Source organism: Montipora foliosa, chromosome 7, assembly GCF_036669935.1.
Source record: "Montipora foliosa isolate CH-2021 chromosome 7, ASM3666993v2, whole genome shotgun sequence".
Classification (NCBI taxonomy): Eukaryota; Metazoa; Cnidaria; class Anthozoa; order Scleractinia; family Acroporidae; genus Montipora; species Montipora foliosa.
Window position 1 is genome coordinate 14,688,720 of NC_090875.1, and position 22,785 is coordinate 14,711,504.

A 22,785-nucleotide genomic window follows, 5' to 3' on the forward strand; every position below is an offset into this window, starting at 1 on the left:
CATACCGATAGGCATTTTATAGGTTGCAACCGGCGAACTTTTGATAAACCGAACTCAATGCAACATGCAGGGCTAATTCAACAGTTTCCCATATAATTTAATTAGGTAATAAATATTCAACACTCAAAATCATCGTGAACAGGGCATACAGATCCAAAACCATTTGGTAACTTAGACAGGACACGCATGATGATAGAGCGCAATTTACAGACATTTTATGAGACATGACCAAACGGCGTAAAATCTTTGTAAATTTTCGATTTATAGACATTTTTGCAAGATTATATTAAGTCTGTAAATTTCAAGTATTTCCTCTTGTTGTAGCTCCAATAATTTATAAACATTTTACAGACATTTTATAGAGCTTTACTCAACAAAACTCTGTAAAATATCTGTAAAATAAATTTACAAAGATTTTATATTTATGGGGTTAAGTGTTAAAGTCTGTAAATTTATTATTTACAGACATTTTATGAAGTCTGTAAATGGTTTAAATTTTCCAGTGCCTTAGAGTTCTGTGCAGAGCCAGGGTGTCCCAACCCAACCGGTTGAGGATATACCTTGCCTCAGTTCGGCCAGTTTTGGAGTATGCAGTACCGGTCTGGCAGGACATTCCTGCCTATCTGTCCGAGGCCATAGAGCGAGTGCAAAAAAGGGCGCTTAACATAATATACCCCGATGCAGAGTCATACGCTCATGCACTAAAATTAGGTAATCTAGATAGGTTAGATGATAGAAGAGTACACTTGTGCTACAAATATATGGCGAAAATGACGTCCCCCAGCCACCCTTTGCATCATCTGCTCCCTAGTCCACTCTTGGACGCGCCTAACTATCCCTCAAGGCAGAAAACACAAAAGTATTATCTTTTCCGGAACAAGCAGGCCTGTAGGACTAAGAGAGTAGAAAACTTTTTTACTTTTAAATATTTTAAGTGACTCTTGATATCTTATGTGACTAATTGATAGTACCACAAGTATTGTTATACTTGTAAATTATTGTATTTTAGCTAATTTAAGATTGTAAAACGTACTCGTTAATTCAGTTGTTTTACTGCAAGAGAGTTTTTAATAAATTATTATTATTATTATTATTATTATTAGTAGTAGTAGTAGTAGTAGTAGTAGTAGTAGTAGTAGTAGTAGTAGTAGTAGTAGTAGTAGTAGTAGTAGTAGTAGTAGTAGTAGTAGTAGTATATACAACATCTTCCAATTTACATATTTTCCCTTTTTACGTGGGGGGCTTCTAGGTTGCCTCCGCGGGTTTTGGCCTAGAGGTCAATCTCCACCCCAGAGTTCTTCTCATTTGCGAATAAGGACTCTGGGAAATCCTGATACGAAGTGTCTTCTCATTGGTTTTCGTAAAGAACAATGACAAGCGTCTCTGAGTGGTGCATTCATGTTAGCACGATCCGAGAACAGGTGCCGTAAGGTTCAAGTAACCAATTGTTGGCTATAACAACCCTACGGCGCATGTTCTCCTACATAGAGTTTCCCAGAGCCTAGGGTCATGCAAAGACATAAGAGCCGGACCTCTGGTGACGAGAATGCCCAGAGGCCGAAACCCCGGCTGCGGGAACAACAATTTTGCGCATCGTGTATGCCAGCGCAAGTAAAGGACTGTTGTTGCACATTTCATTTGAATAACTATGATCGAGGATTTTATCTTGAATTAAAAACGCCATCTGGTGCAGCCAAAAACAGCACTTCACGAGACAATATTACTTAGCTCTTATTAACCGAGCGGGAGGTCTGTATGGGAGAAACTTGACCGAGATCGTGAGTACAGACCGAACGCAGGGAGGTCTGTACACACGACCGAGGTCAAGATATGTTTGTTTGCTTGCTTGTTCTTAAACTTAAAATGGTTCAAACTAAATATTTAACCGCGCGAGGTGGTATCGCAAGCAAACAAAAGAATACTTGAGCGGTAGCCATTTTGAGGTAATGATTATGCTCTCCGCGTAAGAAATCATTATTATCGATACGCGAGGCCAAATGACAAACTGCCTTCTGTAAAACGCGCCTTATAACGCGCCAAACGGGAAATGCCAGGCTCAAAATGCATTTGCCACTCTGATGTCAAGCAACTTCGCTGGGCCAATAAGATCCTGAGGATACCATTTCAATGCCGGAGTCGACGCGAATTTTTGTGGATGAGTTTCTTTGCTTTTTATTTTTCCTCAATTTTTACTATCGTTTAGCTGATCGTATTGTAGCAACAACCTTTTTCTTTCCCTCGTAGCATAATTTGCGCCCTCGTTCCACTCGGGCGCAGATGATGCTACTAGGGCCACAAGTAAACTATATGCCTGACAAAAGTCATGGGATTGTCCTATTCACCGCTGATGCATCGATCACTAGTTTAAGTTTGCACTCTTGCTTGGTCTGCAGGTTTTGGAGAATGCCGCGACAGAAGCTTAAGACCGAGTCTTTTGGCTTTTTCCACTTCGGCTTTTGAGACGTTAAACAGCCGAATGGCCTTCTCATTCAACACTGCGAAACGTCGGCGATGAGTCGAGCTCACTTCTGAAAAGAGAGAGAAAGCAATAGATGGAATCAAATGAAGAAAACAGGCTAGAAAGCATGTTTCAAAGCTTTTCCAGTTATGTATGCACAGGAGTTTATAATTAGAAGTCTTAGTAACTCGAAGGAGATTTGTGGGGTCTTGGCGCTGAGGCACAAAAAGGTGGTTTTCTCCTTCGTTTAACCTGACTGAGCAAAAGAAAGCTGTGAACAATGGCCTTGAGATAGTCAAGTGTTCCACGGCTGTGTCGTGCTGGTAAGGTCTAATATGGCTGAAACAGCAATTCATAGCTGCCACTGACACATTCTCGTCACCAGACCTTCGTATGTTATGGCTGCGCATGACCCGAGGCTCTGAGAAACTCTAACACGCGCCGTAGGGTTTGTATCTCAAAAAATGGCTATTTCAAACTTACGCCGCCTGCTCACTCGTCGCGCTAACACGAATGCACCAATCAGAGACGATTCTCATTGTTCTTCATGAAAACCAACGAGAAGACACTTTGTTTCAGGTTCCCCAAAGCTCTTCTCTTTCGCCAGTCATGCGCAGAGAGAGAAGAGCTCTGGGGTCAGGAGTGCCACTGACAAAGTGATATGGCTGTGCGAATGCGTAAGATAATTGGCCAGATCGCGCTCTATAACTTGTTCAAAGAAAAAAGTAGTAACATCCATTTTGATGCATGAAATTTGAACTCTACGTGTATTCTGCAAACACGTTTCTTTACTTCGATGAAAATTAATAATAAAGAAAGCATATTACCGCTGGTCATGTGCGAGAATAAGCGCCGTATTGTACGATTTCTCTGCACCAATATAAAGGCATATGTTGGTTGAAATCCATTGATTGTACAATGCAATTCACATTCATAGGGTGTAGTGTATTAGGTGAACGGATGACACCGTTAGTACATCCGGAGACGTGAGACAACGAGTGTAAATTGTGTAGGTGTTCATTGGGGGATTAAGGAGATTTGTTTGGACCTTTGTGGCCCGCCCAAGTGGCTCTGATATCCTAAATAGGGGTTGGTAGAAATTCAAGGGCAAATTACCCCACCCCTTCCCCCAATCCAGACTATTTTTTCGTCCTCGTATTTAGAGGCGCTTTATCGCAGAAGGAAATGGTCAACAAGCCCCAAGTGAGCACGATAAACTGCCGGTTTGAAAAGTCCGGTTTCTCCATAAGCGATTCAGTACTGATGTCCGACGTTCTTCTGTTAGAACTCGGGTGGGTTTTTACTTTAGCCCAAATTTTGAGGACTGCCAGAAAACGATAGCAGCTAATTTGTAAGCCAGATCTTCGCAATATTTTCGTTTGCAAATAAATAAACAGCTAGCCTTTGACGCTTGCGAAGCATAAAAAGCACCTCGAAGTAAGCAAGATCTCGAAAATCCATGACACTTGCTTTTACTATGAAGATGCTAACCACAGCTTAGCATTTGGACTCGGCTCCAAAATTTATTAGCTAGATCCCGACTTGCAGAAACTGCGTGGTATAAATTATTAAAATTATAAATTATAAATTATTATTATTATTATTATTATTATTATTATTATTATTAATTAATTAATTAATTAATTACCTTTAGGGCCATGAACAACATTTTGAAGCTGAGGACCATGAGTGCCTTGGTAATCCACTTTAACTCCTCGAGGCAGTTTAGAATTGTCAATGACGTCTCGAGGATGGAGGCCTCCCGTCCCGGGCATGTTGGCCGAAACGTGAGAAAAATGAGCGTTCAAATGAGCGCCACTGATTCGCTGCCAGTCCATCCAAAGCTTGTCCAGGAAAGAGTGATGAAGAGCGAACTCAGGAGCAACGGCTGAATCAAACGAACACATGTGACCTGAACGGAAATGACAACGAAAATAATTAATTAACAATGACATAAATTAACTAATTTAATAAATAACCACAATTATCTTTTAACAGAAATTAAATTTCCTTAGAGGAAAAGGGGGCCGGTATCGTTCATGGAAGAAGAATAACCAAAAAAGGCAAAAACATTAGTGTGGTGCCCGATGGCTGTGAAATTTGGTTTGATTACTGGCTTTACTTAGTCCTTTTTTTTTTCTGAAAATATCAAAGAACGTTGCTTCAATGCAGCTATCGTGACGGCCTATGACTTTTAAGGTGTAGAAATAGAAATTGGTGAAGATCGAGACGTTCGTCATCCAGAAAATGGCATGCCGCACTAAAGACATTTCTTAGGATAGGGAAACCAATTTTGATCATTACATGGAATTTAAAGCATGTTACAACTTTAAGTTTGGTGTCTTTTTAGGTCTTTTTGGGAATTGTATGAAAATCATACAGTAGATAATTTGAAACAACATTGCTGAAACCCGAACGAGAACATGCCAAATGAAATTTGGTAGGATAACTTATAATTATCCAAACAGAATTTAATTCGATTTGTTTTACTTATTAAATAATTATGGACTTGAAATCATTAAACGGAGTTATAAACAAACACTTTCAGTTAAATAAGCAATCGGGAAATAATCGTTTCGTCTGCAATTCCGAAAAAAATTTTCATTTCCTAAATGGGTTGCACCCGCAACATATATATTTCCTATTACCTCCAATTAAGCAATGAACAGTGTCGTGAAGGTTTATACGCATGGAAATTTCAAAATCGTCAAAGCTTGATGGTGGAATTCTCTGCACAGCAGAGATTGCAGTGGTATCGGGAAGAGTCTGGGTCAGGTTAAACTGGCGCTCCAAGCAACCATTTCCGGCGGATGGTACTACGTTCCAGATCCCTCGCCTAAAAGGCCCGTCAATGACGCATCGTGGAGAGCGGTTTTCCCCATTCGCGCCAAAACCACTGTCGCCGCTAAACCATAAATCAGAAGGCCCTAGACAGGAAAGACAGTATGTCAAGTTTTGCTATTTGTGATGAACTCTCACACCTTTCATGATCTATGTAAATTTTAGGTTTTTCAGTTTTCGCTGCAAATGTTTTTGTTTTTCATGTCAAATGACAGGCACCTGCGGATAAATTTTATCTTTTTCTGCCAGTCTATTTCCATAGCTTTCAGTTGATGTACAGCTCCCTATATAACATCAAATACTTTACAAGAAAAAGGAATATTTTTGATAGGCTCATATTAATTTAAGGAATCAGAAATTAAGATTGACAGACCTGTTTGCCATGGGGTCTCAGAGACCAGACTCCAATCCCAATAAGGTACAGTTATTCGACAATCGATGCGTCGGAGGATGTTCTCGTACTGCAAAATAAACCAACGATGCCATGGAAGAAAGTGATCACGTTCGTGAATTCCTGACTGGAATATTGATCGATGTAATGTGATGAGTTGATCGTAGTCCCGTTTGTATCTAGGGTTCGTGGACGCTTGGCGAACAGCTCTGATGTACCTAGTACGGTCTGATGTCGTCATGGCGGTGAACTCGTGCCTTACGCGTGCGCAGTTAATGAGACGGCCTCCGGAACATGTACACAACCGATCACATCCGTCAGTCACCCTCCTTCCTTCTATACAACCTAGAAATAAAACACAAAGGCGATCTAGTTTTAGCAAATGTATTTCTAATACTGCTCCGGAGGGTCTTGCTTTCCTTAATCAACGTTTTCCGGGATCTATTCAAGGACGCGGTTTCATTTGTTGCTTCCCCACTCTTTCTTTTCGAAAATGTTTTCCTCCTAAACCTCCGTTTTCCTTCTCTTTTAGGTTGCATAATGACCATCCTTTTGCTCAGTGCCAGTAATCTGCAATGCCAGTTCAACTGCATTGTGCAATGCAGCAATTACCTAAACCCTTCCAGTCTCATGGAGAGCTAACAAAGATTGTCAAGGGGAGGGAGCGGTATGTGGGGTAAACGCTATAGGGACGTCTTAAAGACCAACCTCAAAGCAAGTACCATTCATTTCGTCCCCTTAAAAAGACAGTGGCATCCATCAGATTGGCGTATATCATGGTATGTCGGCTTATGAGATTGGATCACCGACACATCACCAAAGTATCAATACGAGCACCTAGCAGCCGGCTACGTGATATCGCAATCTCTGGTTGATGAACCCCTGGGGGTGCAGGAATGGCGCAGTGGTGAGAACACGCGACTCGATTCCTCGACTCGGCGTCATGTGTGGGTTGAGTTTGTTGGTTCTATACTCTGCACCGAGAGGTTTTCTCCGGGTACTCCGGTTTCCCCTCTCTTCAAAAGCCAACATTTGAACATTTGACTTGTTGTGATAATTGTTAATTTCACTTTACAGTGTCCCCAATTAGTGCTCCAGCGCTAAATCTACTAGACGCTTAAATAAAGTTCCTTTCCTTTCCTTGCTCTTTCAAACATTCAACGCCATTGTCACTAGCAAACGACAATGTTTAGCCGTTAGACAGAAGGGGAGCTCCCCCACACCGACTGTCAAGTGTTTACATTCCAATTCTGCCTGCGTTTTGAGACTTACGGAATTTCATACATGTTACAAAGTGCCAAAACGTTCTTCTTTAATCTTCAAGGGCTTTGTGCCATTTGCAAACAACAACACAATAATCAACATGAATCTCAAGCACTTGCATTTTAATGCCCGTTTAAACGATTTTAACATTTGCTTCAACGTGCATTCAACACTTTGTTGAACCAAACGTTCGGTGCGTTTGAACAGGTCGTCCAACATTATTGAAAGCGTAAAAAATATTCAAAGCTTTTTGAAAGCGTGTTGAATCAAGTTTAAATAGATTTGAACTTTCATTCAACATCGATTCAACTTTCCCATTGTTCTTGAAAATGCTGAATGGCGATGAAGTCGCTTGAACACACGATTCAACAATTGTAGAACACACGCATGCTCACACCAGGCCGCAAAAGTCAATATGGCGTAGTTTATCAGGGCGAGAGAGACTGGTTTCTAGTTTTTAGTTCCTCGCAATCAAATTTAGCGAAAGTGTTGGTTCTTTTGTTAGCGCAATGTTGGAACCGTTTGAACGTACCCCGCACAACTTTGTTTTTTCATCCAACATTTGCCTAACAACCGTTCAACTTTTGTTGAACGAATGTTGGTCAAATGTTGAAACCGTCTGAAACGGGCCTTTCCTCTTTGTTTGTTGTCCATTCAGTGTAATCGAATAATTTCTTACCCAGGCATGGCCTTTTGCTGCATTGCCTTGTTTCCAAGCTCCTTCCAGTACAGGGCGCACCACTATTTCTTGGAGGTGGGTTGGTGCATGTTCTTGTCCGTCTTTGTACCCCTCCCCCACAAGTTCTGCTACATGGTCCCCATGGCCGCCAAGCAGACCATCTTCCGTTTACTGACATGGTGAAAATTAATCAGTAAACTTATGATAGTCTTTTGTTGCCTTGATTTCCCTAAGAGATGTTTTTTTTTTCTTATGCGCCATCTGCTAAATTCAAGAAGCAAAGGAAATGGATATACCTAAACTTCCTAGCAAGGAAGTTTAGCAACTTCCGAGCAAGGATGGCACAGTCGGTTAGTGCGCGGCCTTGGTGCAAGAGGTCTTGAGTTCGATTCCCGGATCTCGCATCCTTGTTTCGACTTCTTTCCTTTCCGTGTAGCTACGTAGCTTTAAATACCCGTAAAACGGAGCACCGATGGAGAGGGGGGAGTAAAATGAGCGCACTGTCGACCTCAGGTTTGTCAGTTGAATTACTGTTACGAGTTATCGACGTTAAATATGGTTGCTTTACTTTAATTTATTTTACTTTACTAGTGTGAAGAAAACGTTCAACCGCGAGTGTCAAATAACTCTGAGATAAAACGGTTTGATTACCAAATTGAAAGTCATACATCCGATTCCTGTATGAAGGGCTCCAATTTTTATCCTAACATGCCTGCTCGCTTTCCAATCATCCATACATGGTCTTCCATCGGACATCATTTCAACAATATGCTATGTTTGATACATAAAGTTCATCCGCTTAGTTAGCGATTGGATATGTTTTCTGAAGCTGTGATTATATATTGAGATGCTCTAACCAGTTTTACTTGAATGACACAATGGACTCACCAGGACATCCAATTGAATTACACCTTCGTCTTTGCAATCTTGTACCAGGGCAAGTGCGTCCGCCATTTCTCGGCGGCGGGTTACTACAAGTTCTGATTCTCGTTTGTGATCCGCTGTCACAAGTCTTCGAACAAGATCCCCACGGTTGCCATGGAGACCAGCCACCATTTATCCTATCTAACAGCCACAGTAATTGTCAGTAATGTTCAATTCACACAATAATTATTAAATCTTACGCGACGGTAATTTAAAACAGCAACTGGCCACCTAACATAACTATAAAGCTTAATTAGTTGGATGACCGCCAAAATGAAACATTCAATCCATTTCCGTCCTTTCTAGTTTCAGATATTAAAGGTAATTGTTAATTTCAGTGTTGTAGCTTGACATTTAGAAAGAAGAAACTATAACAGTTTTTGCCATCTTTTAACTATTGTGGTAAAAGTTAAACGTTGTTGTTAGTCTTAAGAAACGTTGAAGATGTAAAGAAATTACCGTACTTCTTGAATTCTTCAAATGATTTGGTTGAAAAAGTGACCGAAGGGCAAACTATAATTGATTGGTTTGATTGATTGACTGATTGATTGATTGATAGATTGATTGATTGATTGATTGATTGATTGATTGATTGATTGATTGATTGATTGATTGATTGATGGATTGATTGACTGACTGACTGACTGGTGATCATTCAATTGTGACCGACAGTGTCATCAGCGAACTTTTACTCGATGGCTAACCAAATAATTGACTCGCTTATGGCCAGAGATGTACGTAGTTTAATGCATGTTAAACTTAATGAAACATCTTGAATTGTCCTCCTAAGTCCAAGCGAAAACTATCTGTACAAAACAAGGTTAGAGCTGGCATTAGGTTTTCTTAGGTAAAGGTCAGGTTTACGTATGATTTCGCAGCAATAAGTCACCGAAAAATGCAATTAGCTGGGGATAGCCTTGATTTTGACGAAAGAGTAAAACCACCGAAATGCACCGACTGAATAACTCTCGTGTCCGCCGAGTCAGTCCGACTGAAGCTCACCTAACATACGATTACCAGCCTCACTCCTTGAGTGAGGCGTATAAGGGTCGCCCATCGGGACAGTAACCCCGTCCAACAGGTCTAAGCTTCGGGACCGAACAAACGGGAACGGGTGAGTTCTCTCGGGCAATCCGCCGCTCACTCAGGCAATTCATCCCCAAGACTGCATGAAGGAGTAATTATCAAGGACCGGTTTGGTTGTTTGTTTGCTTTCAAACCCTAAGCTACTTACTTAAGCAGGGTCGAGTGTTACAAGAGCGCTGCTCAGAAGCTCTTCCTAGGCATCTCCGACCACCATGCCGGGGAAACGGTTTAGAACAGGTGCGAGAGCGGATCTGAACTCCTCCATTACATGACGCAGAACACATTGAGAAGAGAGACCACTGGGCCCAACCACCGTCAACTGTAACAAAAAAAAGATGTAAATACGAGTGCGAACATTGATACGTTAAGTTAACTGATATTAAGTCGCGTGAATAACTTGATTACCGAGAATGACCTGAATTGGCATTGATTTCAACCTCTGATCTTTAGCTAATTCAATTCTATTTTGGTAGACAATCAGTTCAGTTGAAAACGTGAACACGTTCGGATCGTTTTCCTGAAGACCGGCTAACCAGATTTTTAAGCTTACCTGTACTTGAAACTAAGACCCGCCACAGAAGTTAGTGAATGTACTTTGTAAAGATTATTGTTAAAATTGTCGTTTGCTTAAACGAGCGGCGTTATTTACCATTTTAAATCGATTAGCTGTTGACTTGTTCGATTGTCCCGAATCATCTCAAAGAATTAACTATATTATAGTTACACGATTTGTGGTAAAGTGGCTGGATTGGATTACTGCGCGTTTACGCGAAACAAACATAGCATAGTATTCAATACTAGTCTAGTCGAGGACATGAACAGTGGGAGACTAAAAGAGATCGAAATTTGAAACATTTACGATGATCATGAGTCAACTAGTCACAGGTAGCGATCTAATTGGTGTAAGAAAAGGTTTACACTGAAATTGTTACGAATAAACATCACGTTCTGCACTAATCTATTCTCTGGTTACTGTACGTGAAACAGAACGACCACGGATACCTGCCTTTTCTATCCGCAAGAAATGCAACGGAAGAATTCAAGACTGAGCACTCAATCGTGTGGGCATATCTCCATTAGTAAGGCTAACGCTCACATGGTTCATATGGGGTAGAAAACTAGCACTTCATATTACACTCTAATCGGTTAAGTCTCTTGAAATATAGTTCTTCACGGATAACGTTTGTAAAAACGTAACCCCTCCTTGTACTTGCACATGTTCATTGCCGTGACTTTAACATCTTTAGTTCCCACGGCCTGCTCCCGTCTGACCTTGTAGCTCAGTCGGTAGAGCAGCGGTGAACTAACCCGAAGATCGTGGGTTCAATTCCCAACCTGGTCAGAGTTTTTCTCTGTCCCTGTGTGAGCCCATCTCCATTAGTAGAGTTAACGCTCACATGGTTCATATGGGGTAGAAAACTAGCACTTTACATTACACTCTATAACCAGTTAAGTTTATTCACTACTGGCACAATCCCACAATACACCTCTATTACCCCGCAAAACTTTTGCATAACCATTGTTTGCAACTTCTCTTGAAAATGTCCCAAGAGAAGTCGAAAACAATGCGTTTGCATTTTTTTTTTTTTTTGGGGGGGGGGGGGGGGGGGGGGGGGGGGGTGGGTAATAGAAGTGTCTAATGGGATTTTTGCAAGTAGTGAGTTATTAAACAAACTTTGTCATTTGAGATATGTATTTTACGGCCCTTTCTGGTTATGTGATCCCATGCATGTAAGGGCCACGTTTGTTCAAAATCTAGAGTTCTAGTTGTGTACAACCACGTATTGTTTGTCGTCGTCAAAAGTATTAGAATCTTGCAAAACATACTTAATTTAACACGCACACTTTTTAACGTGTATAACTCTTGAGGCCGGGTGCAGTGGTGCAGTAGTGATAGCGCTCGCTTCCCACCAATGTGGCCCGGGTTCGATTCTCAGACTCGCACACCCGGCGTCATATATGGTTTGTGTTTGTTGGTTGTCTACTCTGCACCGAGAGGTTTTCTTTGGGTACTCCGGTTTCCCCTCTCCTCAAAATCCAACATTTGATTTGTTTTGCGTTAATTTGTTGATTTCAGTTTACAGTGTCCCCAATTAGTGCTGCTAATCAAGTCTCTCACTATACACTCAAATAAATTAGCCACTTTAAGATTTTATGCATATTATGCCATGACGACATCCAAATTTTGTGGTTTTAAACTTCTTATGCTTATCTTCATTCTTAAACTTCCTTCTAAATGCAATTGTCTAATTTGAAGATAGATGAAAACTAGGAAAAGCATATACTATAGAGATTATTAATTCAATTTTTCTGTTACGCAAATATTAAGCATGTATGCGCTATAGCTATTTGCAGATAGTCTGTGATAGTTGTAACTTTCTTTTGGATTTGTATAAATCTGTTCCAAGAAAGGTGCCATAAAGTTGGCCACTCCGTTATGGCAAAAACCAAATAAAAGGAAAGGGAAGGAACTTTTATTTATGCGCCTAGTTTCCTAGTGCTGGAGCACTAATTGGGAACACTGTAAACTAAAATCAACAAATTACCGCAAATCAAATCAATGTTAGTTTTTGAGGAGAGGGGAAAACTGGAGTACCCGAACAAAAACCTCTCGGAGCAGAGTAAAGAACCAGCAACAAACTTATCCCACATATGACGCCGATTGTAGGAATCGAGTCGAACCCGGGTCACATTACTAGACTATTAATTAATAGTAAGAGATATAACCTAAGACATGCAGATTTTGTCTTACCTCGTTTTAAAACTGTTACTTGTGGCAAACATTCTCTCAGATTTCTCGGACCACAGTTGTGGTCAAAATTAAGTAAGGAGGAGAAAAATATTAGAACTTTGGCAGCTTATAGGACAATAACACAAACAGCGGTGATAAAAATTGTATTCCAACGCATTTTTATAAAACTTGACGTTTCGTATGCTAGTCAACACACATTTTCAAAAGTGACCGTTAGAAACGTCAAGTTTTATAAAAATGCGTTGGAATACAATGTTTATCACCGCTGTTTGTGTTATTTTCTTAATCAAGCTACGATGGCCTAAGAACAAGAGTTTATAGGACAATGATACGTAAAAAGGATATAACATCAATTCTTGAAGGATGTGGGACAGAATGCCACTTATGCTCAGGTTAACTGGACGCACGCATATTTACTTATTTATCTTAGCGTCCGAGCTCAACTATGCATTTAGTTTTTACATTCTTATATACGATTAGTTCTATCATGTGTAAAAGTGTATTTAGCTTAAATAGTGTGAATTTCCGGTGTTTTTATATGTTTTATAGCAGTAATTAGGCTAATTTGATGATGTAATTAGTTTTCAAGGTGTCCCCAATTAGTGCCTTGTGGCGCTAGAACGATTAGACACGTTAATAAAGGTTATGTATGTATGTATTGTTGGGAAGCGAGTGCTCTCACCACTGCGCCATACCTGCAGGCCAAGTAATAATTATTAAAGGGGTACTCTGACGAAAATCGCATCTTTCCTATCTAAGCCATTTTGAAACTTAAACAAGTAGTCTGTGTGAGAAGAAAAATGCTGTTTACTTTTTTCAAATATCTCTTTTCGTTCCACAGATATTCGAGTTTTTAAAATATGCAAATTAGCCAAGTGATGACGTCATACACTCAACCAAATTTTGTTCAAATATGATGAAAAGAGATATCTCAGCCAATTTGAATCAGAAATTTTTGATTTTTTGCAGTAAGATTGTACTAAATGTTCTCCACAATATGAGCTTAACAGTTCCGTTATCATACTGGGTTCCAGACCTCCCCCATATTAAAAGCTTTTCTGGCCACCTTGGCATTCCATTTTGATATTTGCTAACAGCACTTCATACGCATGATCCAGCAAGCATATAGATATGTTAGCTCAATTTTGTGGCCTTGTTTACCATTTTTCAAGCTGAAAATCACTAACATATCAAGTGGGTGGGGATTGGAAAAGAGTGAGTTGCCATGGGAACATAATTTTTTATAGTCATAGGTGTGTTTCCTGTAGAACTATTAGACTACCAATTTTCAATGGTCTGCGCTGCAAATTGGCCAAGGTAGCTCTATTTATATACTCAGTATTATATTGGGTTGAGTGTATGACATCATCAGTCATCTCATTTGCATATTTTACCCATTTTCAAACTTAAATATCTCCGGAACTAATGCAGGTATTTGCAAACAGTAAATGGCGTTTTTGTTCTTTCATGGAATTCCATATGATACACTCAAAAAATCAAGGGGTAAAAATTTGATCATAGTACCACTTTAAATAATTCTCAAATGATTATCACTGGGCTGAAGGATTCGATCTCTTTCCTCATATTCTGTTGATTTAATTTGTGTGCATCGGAATAAAAACAAATTTTATTCTCGGAGAATAAATTGCATGGCAACTGATGTTAATTATATCTGCATACCCTTAGACGGACAGAAATTTCTTCCACAATTCTGAGCCTGGTTCCCAGGTCCTAGACAATGAGAACCGCCATTGGAGGGAGGGGGATTGGTACAGCTGCGCATGCGTGATCTTGTTCCACCTCTGCAAGTTTGGCTACACTGACTCCACGACGACCAGTTTGTCCAATGGCCATTAACTGATTAAAGGGCAATAGTTCATAAATTATTAAACAAATGTACACAATCAAATTGAATGTGGACTAGCAAGTTTCATAGTGACCTAAGTTCCTTGCCTTGCTTAAATGGCTCTGTCATCGTGATGCAAAACCTGGTTTTCGGAGACGTCGCCTTTCTGCGATATTGTTGCTAAACCTCCGTAATAAACATCTATACACTTTATTTCAAAATGGCAGCCATTTTAGTATTCAGTTGTTTGCTTGCAAATTAGTTCTTCTTGCCTCGTTCTTATTTAACGTTGAACGAGGCAACAAGGGCTTATTTGCAAGCAAACAAAAGAATACTAAAATCGTGACCATTTTGGAATATGGTGTATGACAATGACGTGAAGCCCATTGAAACAGCAAAATCTAAGGAGTTAATGACTAGGAATGTCCTTTCTTCGCTTTTCAAAATTTCCTTCCTCTTTTACTTCAAATTGGCAACTTGAAAAGTTGAAATGACAAAACATCAAATTCTATATAAAACGGTGGCACACGACAGTATTATTTTGCATTTCTTTCTTAGCTTTAACTAGCTGTGTTTTTATCATGTTGTTTCCTAGACAGAACAGGTAAACTGGTTTTTAGAATCCCAGCAATCAAACTGCCATAGTGACAAAAATGTCTCCAAAAAGAAACATTCGCAATTAAAATGAATTTCTGATTCTTTTGACTTCAATGTCAAAGCTCAATAGGTTCCCTTTTCTCGCAGTGCGAACCTCAGAAAAACTTATTAGAGTTAGCCCACCCTTTTCATCTTCTCTGACTCACTAACCAGGTACTGTGTAAGTAATTCTGTAGACACTACCAGAATCGTACCACCCCACCCCCTGGTGGCAGTACCAGCCATAACCATATTTGGCGTAGTCGCGTTCAGCGTTAGGTCCCCAGCGGCACTCTATCGTGTTCTGAATGGAGAATATTCGGTATCCCTTGGCAACGGCCGCGTTTCTACACGATTGTATGATAGCATCCGGCCACCACCATGTGACATGAACTTGATGGAACAGAGTCGAGAATATGCGTTGAGTTGAACTTCCTTCTCTATAACATCCTAATGATGTTAGGCTTGAAGGTGAACCTGCAAAGATTAATTAATAAAGGGTGAGTAATTATAAGGGCGCTTTCCTTTTGTCAGAACTGGCCGGCCAGACTCATCAGTTTGCAAAGAAAATACAACAATTTGAAGAAACGCTTGCATGATAATTCTCGCATTCAGTGACTGGGGTCTGTAGTAGGCAAAGCGGCCTAGTGACATGCAAGGCGGCTTTCCTTCAGATCCCGAGATCCCTGGTTCAATTCAAGGCGTTCTGACTATACGTTGAATTTGACCCCGGTAGTCCCTGGCTAAACACCTCGACTGCACTTGTAAATAGCCAACTGATTTGCTGCCGGCCACTTGGGATTCTTAGCAGTGGCTGTGTTTTGTTGACCTTTGTAAATACATATGGCTTGGTTGGAAATAAAATGAAGTTTGGTGTGAAGAGAAGTCACGGGTCTATCCCTACCCTTCTGTCCCCTCTAAAAAAAGGTATTACGGAGGGGAGACAAGGGTGAATTAGATAAGAGTGTTGTTATGACGAGGATGGGTTTCCCAGCACAGCCACAAGTGAGTCTATTTTTAGAATAACCGTTCCGGCGAATATCAGTTGTCATGTCCCTGAACAAATATGGCAGCAGCAGTCGGGCGTGACATGGCTTCTTTTGATTGGTTAAAATTGGCGGCAATTTGTTTGTTTCGCGCTCAAGGTGTATCTATAAATAAATCCATTTGTAGCTGCTAGGGCAAGACCGCAATGTGATAGATCAACACTCTCATCTAATTCACTCTTGGGGGAGAAACCATCCGGCCCGGGTGTATGTACGTGAATTTCACTTAAATGGGACCTCCACTCCAAAAAAAAAACATAACCTTAACCAAGGGAAATAACGTTTACAATCAATTTTTTTACAAAGGATGCGTCTGCATCAGAAATAAGTGAATGGCTAATTATTGTTTTCAAATTTCTCTGCCGCCGATATGTATTACCATGACGTGTTCTGGTTGCCCAGGGCTTGTGGCTATCATACCATAGATCAATGTACCTGAATCAGTCGGCAACAGCATGAGGTCCAGGCAACCGAAAGTCCGTAACATCCAAGTCACAATTATTCAGGATGGCAGCGCCAGGGAAATTTGAAAGTGAAAATAAGCGTTTTATTTATTTTTTTCCAAATACTAACAGTGTTTGAAAACCTTTAATTAAAGAATCATGACTGAAACATTGGTTTTCTGATGTCCGATCTCACCCATAGATCACTTGCTTGTAAAGCGCATTTGAATATGTCAATAGAAAATGCGCTAAATAAATTCATTACTATTACCAATACCATTCTTATGGTTTAAGGTTTTGGGAGGATAGACTGGAGGTTGTATGGAATAGAAACGGAAGTAATTCTCTTCCGCTTACTACTTTCTATTTTTAGTCGCGAGGTATTACATTTGGACCTGTAGAACAAACAGTCAATGCCCTAGTATAGAAGGCTTCCACCCATTCTTCTCACATTACAATCCCACAACTTGTAATTGAAAGAATCTAATTACTTTATGTGTTGAAAATGGGGGTGCCGGGATGGCGCAGTGGTGAGAGCACTCGCCTCCCACCAACGTGGCCCGGGTTCGATTTCCATACTCGGCGTCATATGTGGGTTGAATTTGTTGGTTCTCTACTCTGCACCGAGAGGTTTTTCTCCGGGTACTCCGGTTTTCCCCTCTCCTTAAAAAAAAAACAAAATTTGACTTTTTTACTCCTTATTTTGTCATTCATCCTAATTCTATAAACAGTGTAATTATGTAACTTTGCTTTTATAAGTTCTTTAATTAAATACCGTTTTCCATGTAAAGTAAAGTATCAAAATGTAATATGTAATGTATAAATAAAATTTTAAAAATAATATATTTTTTGTAAAATTATTGTCCCCAGAGACCGCATTTCTTTAGGCCAGAACTGCAAGAAAACGGTCTCTGGCCACAGCCAAAAGAGGAAGCCCGCGAACCACGGACTTCCAGCTCTTCTGCACATCCTCAGAAATTTAGAACAATAACGGTCGTCAACGGTTACAACGAGTTTGGACAATGTACGAGTCAGCGAGGCATGCGAGGCATGGCTGCGAGTCATGCGAGTCAAGATGGCGAGTCAACATGAGAATCACATAGTTATTGTAAGCTAACCGTTTTAAAATGGGTGCTTAGACTCAATAGCAGTTCATCAGTGCTATTTGAAATGGGTGCTTAAACTTAAATGCGAAATTTGCATGGCTCGCTGGCTCGCAGATTGTCCAGCCCTGTTACAACATTATACCATAACCGCGCACTTAGCCACTAGACGACCACATCACTAACTGCGAAGGTATCATTTTTTATTTATGTCAATAAATTTTCTTCCAAAAGTGCCGCTGTTAACGTGTATTAACAACCATTAAGAAGCAAGCTTACACAGTGAAAAAGTCGGTTACCAAACTTCAAGATAAAGCTAACCATTTTAAAATCAAGCTCCAGACTTAACCATTATTCAGCAATGATTTTATATATATTCTAATTAGTTTTGGTAAATAGTCGGCACATTTTCTAGTCAGTTGATCGTTAGTGGTTAAGCTAACTGGATAAAACAGTTCCTTCAAAGTGGGTGCTCCGGGTTCAAATCCTGTCCAGGGGCTGCATTTACTTTTTTTCTTTTTATTTGCTACCACAAGTCCTGGGACAGAGTAATCTAAATGGAGGATTATACTTCATTTAGAGCAAACTGACAATGAACTCAAGGATAGCCCTTCATTTGAGGAAGAGATCGTGTTGGCTGAGCACAGAGATAGGGTCTTTCTATTCAGGAGAACGCAGCGATAAAAAATGGTAGCTACAATAGATTGTAGATTGTAGATTGTGGCTAGAACATTGTAAAACATGAAAAGTCTACTGAAATATGGCCCGGGATGAGACTGACAAGATAAACCTCTTTTATAGAAATGTTGAGCCAAAGAATTGTGGTTGACACTTTTTTGATTTAAAGTTTTAAGCCACTTTTCAAGACTGCGTACGTGCAATCTTACGGTATTTTTGACTGCTCGATATGTGGGCATCATTTGTAAGAAGGTATGTACGTGTTGGCGCTTAAAATACTGCATTACTACAACCAACGCCCTTCTTTGAGTAAACTTCATTAATAACTCAACATGTGACATGTCAAAAGTGACGTAGTATTTACCTCTTTTAAAGTGGTACCAAAAGATCACTTCTTCTTTTTCTTTGGATTTCCAAACTATGTTAACTAAGCACTAAGTGACCCAAGTTTCAAGCCTTGATTGGAAAAAAAGACTCCTATTTATTTTTGATGGAATTTTCCTATTTAATGATCCGCCATTACCAACTCTGAAATATTGAGAGGTCTGGATCCAGGAGAAAATGACGTCAAAGACTCACTAGTTTAAGAATGAAATGTGTGTGTACGCGGCTGAATTAATATGCAGCACGGGAATTTCGGGCTTTCAGACTTTAAAACTCGTGTTTTGCATATTTTATAACCTGCATTTACACGCTGAAAATTTAAGCCAGTGAGCCTTTGACGTCACTTTTCCCTGGATCCAACCCTATGAGGTCCAATAGGTAAGTTTTGAATGTGAGTAATGGCGGACAGTGAAATCCAAAACTTGCACTCAAAGTAAACAGCTCAAAATTTTGACATTCAGGACTAGTTAGACAAACACACTTTCAAACACCGTTGAAGTCCTGATATTTTTTCAGGCTTCTTTACGCAATTGTTAAAATTGCCTTTATAATAGGCCATTTTACAGTTTTTTGCTCAGCGACCTAGCCTATGAATGGCTGCGAGGCTGCCGGTGACCTTGCATTAATACAGCCCCCACTGCTTTTATCATGTAAATTGTGTTGTTGTAATTCTAATTAGCCCATATTATCATCACAAAAGCACGGAGGTTTGTATCAAAACAGGGTCACCGACAACTCGCTTCCATTCTTAGGCCAGGTAACTTAGCTACAACTGTAAAATGGTCTATTGCGAGGATCATAGCAGCTTTACATGATTTCATATCCGCAGTTCAATATATAATTTATCTCATACATCATTTCACGTTGATTCATTCATCACGGGAACACTAAAACCCGCAAATGAGCGGCTCTCAAACTCCGTGGCTTCATAGCTCAGTTTGTTAGAGCGTCGCTCCAATATCGCGAGGTCACGGGTTCAAACCTCGTTAAGGTTTTGAATTTTTCAGGCTTCTCTACGAGTTGCTTAAAGTGCCTTTATAACTGCGAGGATCATAAGTTTACTTGATAACACTTTTAAAATCTTAAGAAAAGAGGAAGTGCTTTTTTTATCATAGCACCATTGTTAAACTCGATATAATTCAAATGTTTATGATAATTCCACTGGATACTCAGAGTAGCTAAACAACTGCCAAACCACGCTTTTCAGTAAGGAAACCATGCAAAGTTTTCAACACATGGAGGGGTACTCGTTCGACGCAGGACAGCAAGCGAAGCAAGTGAGTGGCGCGAATAGCACCGATCACAGATGGCAGAGAGGTAAAAGAAAAAGCTAGGTGGTACGTTCCCATAAAATTGAGTCAGCCGTATCGAAAAGTAAAAAGAATCGTATTTACACTTGGCGTAGGAATGACGTGAGGAAAAACCCGCATCTCGTTTATCTTCAAATTGATCGAGTTTGCTGAGGCATGTGTTTACTTAAACATCTTAAAACAGGTTTCACTGCTATGCATGAATGGCAACTTGAATAAAGCTTCGTTAATTAACCGGCCTGGAGGTTGATTGTACGCGTTTTAAAATTAATTAACTGTTTTTCCCCCCTTTTTTTTTTCAAGTACGGGCCCTTGGCTAAGAAAACGGAACGGATAATTCCAACGCTTTCGACGATAAATATTGTTCTTCTTAATTGAACAAATATGGCGATATTATTACACGAGAATTTTCTTTTCAAAACTCGGCGGTGAGTTTTTGAGGAAAGCAAACGGCAAGCTCGAAGTTAGTCATTTCTGAATTCATGTTATTCCCTTTTTTCTACGGGAATCCAAACAAAAAAATTGTGTTACAAAAAAATAGTGCTCCTGCCACGGTGTGCATAGGATAGCTATAATTAAGAGCGAAATGAGCCACTAATTTTTGAGTTTCTACACACCAATATATCTCTGCCATGACGTCATACCGACAAACTGATACTTACCCAGTCAATTTTCTTGTAACGTAGATAATGGACACTGATATAATGGATCAGAGTCCGCGGGAAGATATTAGACTGTTTGTGGTTTTTCCTCTCGTTTTAACCACAACTGAAGATATGTTCAGAGATATTTGAGTGTGCTCTAGAAGCAATGATTAGAAATAAAGTGCATCGCTAATTATCTAAAGAGTTCAAAGTAAGAGTAGTAGGGACTGATATGGTATGGATGCACAACCCGGTTAGGGGGTATAAATGTTATCGTTCAATAAGACGATTATCTTAGAAAAAAAAACATTGAATATATTACCTTGTCTGTGCGAGGCAACCTCGTGAAAAGATGCGAATAAATATATGAACAAATGCAGTATCTTCCAAAATGTGTGAACTTCCATTCTTCTAAGGTGTCTGTACAAAAAGTTGGAGCTTTAATTAACGATTAAACAGGAGAACACTGTTATGTTGCAATGCCCAAAAATTTTCTACGTTTGCTAAAGCTAAAGGCCATTGTTAAAGGTGAATATTGTAATCAATAAAACGGTTACTGGAACGTGGCCTTGATAAAAAAGAAGTTAACAAAATCCAAACAAATTCGCAGGATAATTCGTTTAGTATTCACTTAAGCTTCTACTCCTCCTTTTCATATTATTTCTAACATTTTCAAAAAAAATAATGTTTTATATTCTCTGTCCCCCCATGTATAATCTCCTTTAGGAAGCATAAACTACATTTACGAATTATTAAACTGATAGTCTCCTTAACAATCATGATATAGAAGAACTGAGAAATTTCAATGTTTAGTTTTCTCTATTTGAAAGGAAACAATAACTTACCTTGAAATAAAACTTCCAACGCGGAATAAAATAATAAGTTCTCTTCTGCTTTCTGTTTTCTTCTCTATATGGGGTAAGGTTTATTAAGTTCATCAACTAATTTAATGAAATTCATTTATGAGATTCCACAACAACACGAAAGCAATATAAAAGAGATTTACGTTAATGGTTGCTTTATTTTTAGTAATGACTTATGTCAAGAGAGTTTTTTTAGTACGAGTAATACTTGAAGTTTCCATAAATGTTATCCCTTTGAAGACCAGTAGAGTTTCGCGCGGAAAACCCAAGATAAGTTAGGGACTTTGCAACAACGACGACTACGGCAACGACAACCCCACAAATAAAAAATATGATTGGTTAAAAAAGGAAAAATACTCGTGCTGCACGTGTAGCACGAATTTCCGTGCATGTTTTGCCGTACTCCACAAAACAACAACTTGGAATCACCAAATTTTAGGTTTTGACGACAACGTGAACTTATAACATGCAATGAAACAGTCATTTTCTGATTTGACTTTAAGACCGTTCGTACCCATCCACTTACAGGATAGTTCTCCCGTATTGTGCAAGGTTAACAAGGCGAAATAATCGTGAAATACTTGCAATAGCGCTAAGATATATTTTGGAATGACGTTTTCGTTACCGTGGCCGTCGTCTTTGCTTAACTCCCGAACAACGAGAAATCACCAAATTTCAAGTTTGGGCAAAGTGAGCATATAACAATGAACCATTCATTTTCTATCTTTACTTTAAAACTGTTCGTTCCCATCCAGTTACAGGATAGTTCGCCGGTATTGTACAAGGCGAAAATGGCGGAATATTCGCGAAATACTTTAGCCTGCGTCACAGACAGACTTGATATAACCGCCAGTATAGTCAGTCTGCGCAACGGCCCCCAAAAGCTTGTTCAGAGTTTACAGGGATTCCTATTCTGAGAATAGAAGAACCATATGGACAACAAATTTGTTTCATCGGCTACTTACACCATTTACTAGGCATCTTGAACGAGCTACGATGCCATATTGCATGCAGAAGAAGCCGAGAGGGATATTGACTTATTCGAGGAGTCGGTTACTCCGCCTATTAGGGAGCTTAAGGAACGACAACGGCGACGGCAACGAGAACGTCACAAATTTGCATATTTAGTGGGCAAAAACAATAGCTTTGCACGCCCTGCACGTGCACTTTTCACTTTTGTCCATTTCTTTGCCGTCGTCAGCAAAATTGCAACGTGAAATAGCCAAATTTGCGGTTTTATGAACAACGTTAGCACTTGAGGATAAATTACCATGTTCTCCCTTAAATTAAGCGCCGTTTCTACCAATGTCATTTTTGATGAACTACCACACCCCTGTCATATTAAAAAGGTTGAAATAAAAATAAAGCGAATTTATGTTTTTACATGACGTTCTCGTTGCCGTTGCCGTCGTCATTGCTAAAGCTTCCTATTGTCCGA

The 22,785-nt window shown here is 39.7% G+C and overlaps 1 protein-coding gene across 2 annotated transcripts; it reads right to left on the reverse strand.

Annotated features, from left to right (window-relative positions):
• Positions 1-1,400: 1,400 nt before the first annotated feature.
• Positions 1,401-21,406, reverse strand: LOC138010753 (uncharacterized). 2 transcript variants are annotated; one of them, XM_068857727.1, is made up of 11 exons: positions 21,330-21,406; positions 20,807-20,904; positions 15,048-15,353; positions 14,075-14,251; positions 9,791-9,961; positions 8,521-8,697; positions 7,633-7,803; positions 5,673-6,035; positions 5,107-5,385; positions 4,107-4,370; positions 1,401-2,528 (listed from the first exon to the last, which is right to left on the reverse strand). In XM_068857727.1, the coding sequence occupies exons 2-11, from the start codon at positions 20,889-20,891 to the stop codon at positions 2,365-2,367; spliced, it is 2,157 nt and encodes a 718-aa protein (XP_068713828.1). In that variant the 5' UTR covers positions 20,892-20,904; positions 21,330-21,406; the 3' UTR covers positions 1,401-2,364. The 2 variants fall into 2 exon arrangements, with proteins under 2 accessions (XP_068713828.1, XP_068713829.1); XM_068857728.1 differs by lacking the exon at positions 7,633-7,803.
• Positions 21,407-22,785: the final 1,379 nt, after the last annotated feature.

Excerpts from the sequence above, each read along its gene's own strand:
- LOC138010753 (XM_068857727.1), bottom strand. The coding sequence starts at position 20,891 with ATGGAAGTTCACACATTTTGGAAGATACTGCATTTGTTCATATATTTA. Across the intron at positions 14,252-15,047 it reads AATTACTTACACAGTACCTG|TTAATGGCCATTGGACAAAC; the intron begins GTTAGTGAGTCA and ends CCCTTTAATCAG. Across the intron at positions 6,036-7,632 it reads CAGCAAAAGGCCATGCCTGG|GTTGTATAGAAGGAAGGAGG; the intron begins GTAAGAAATTAT and ends TTTTATTTCTAG.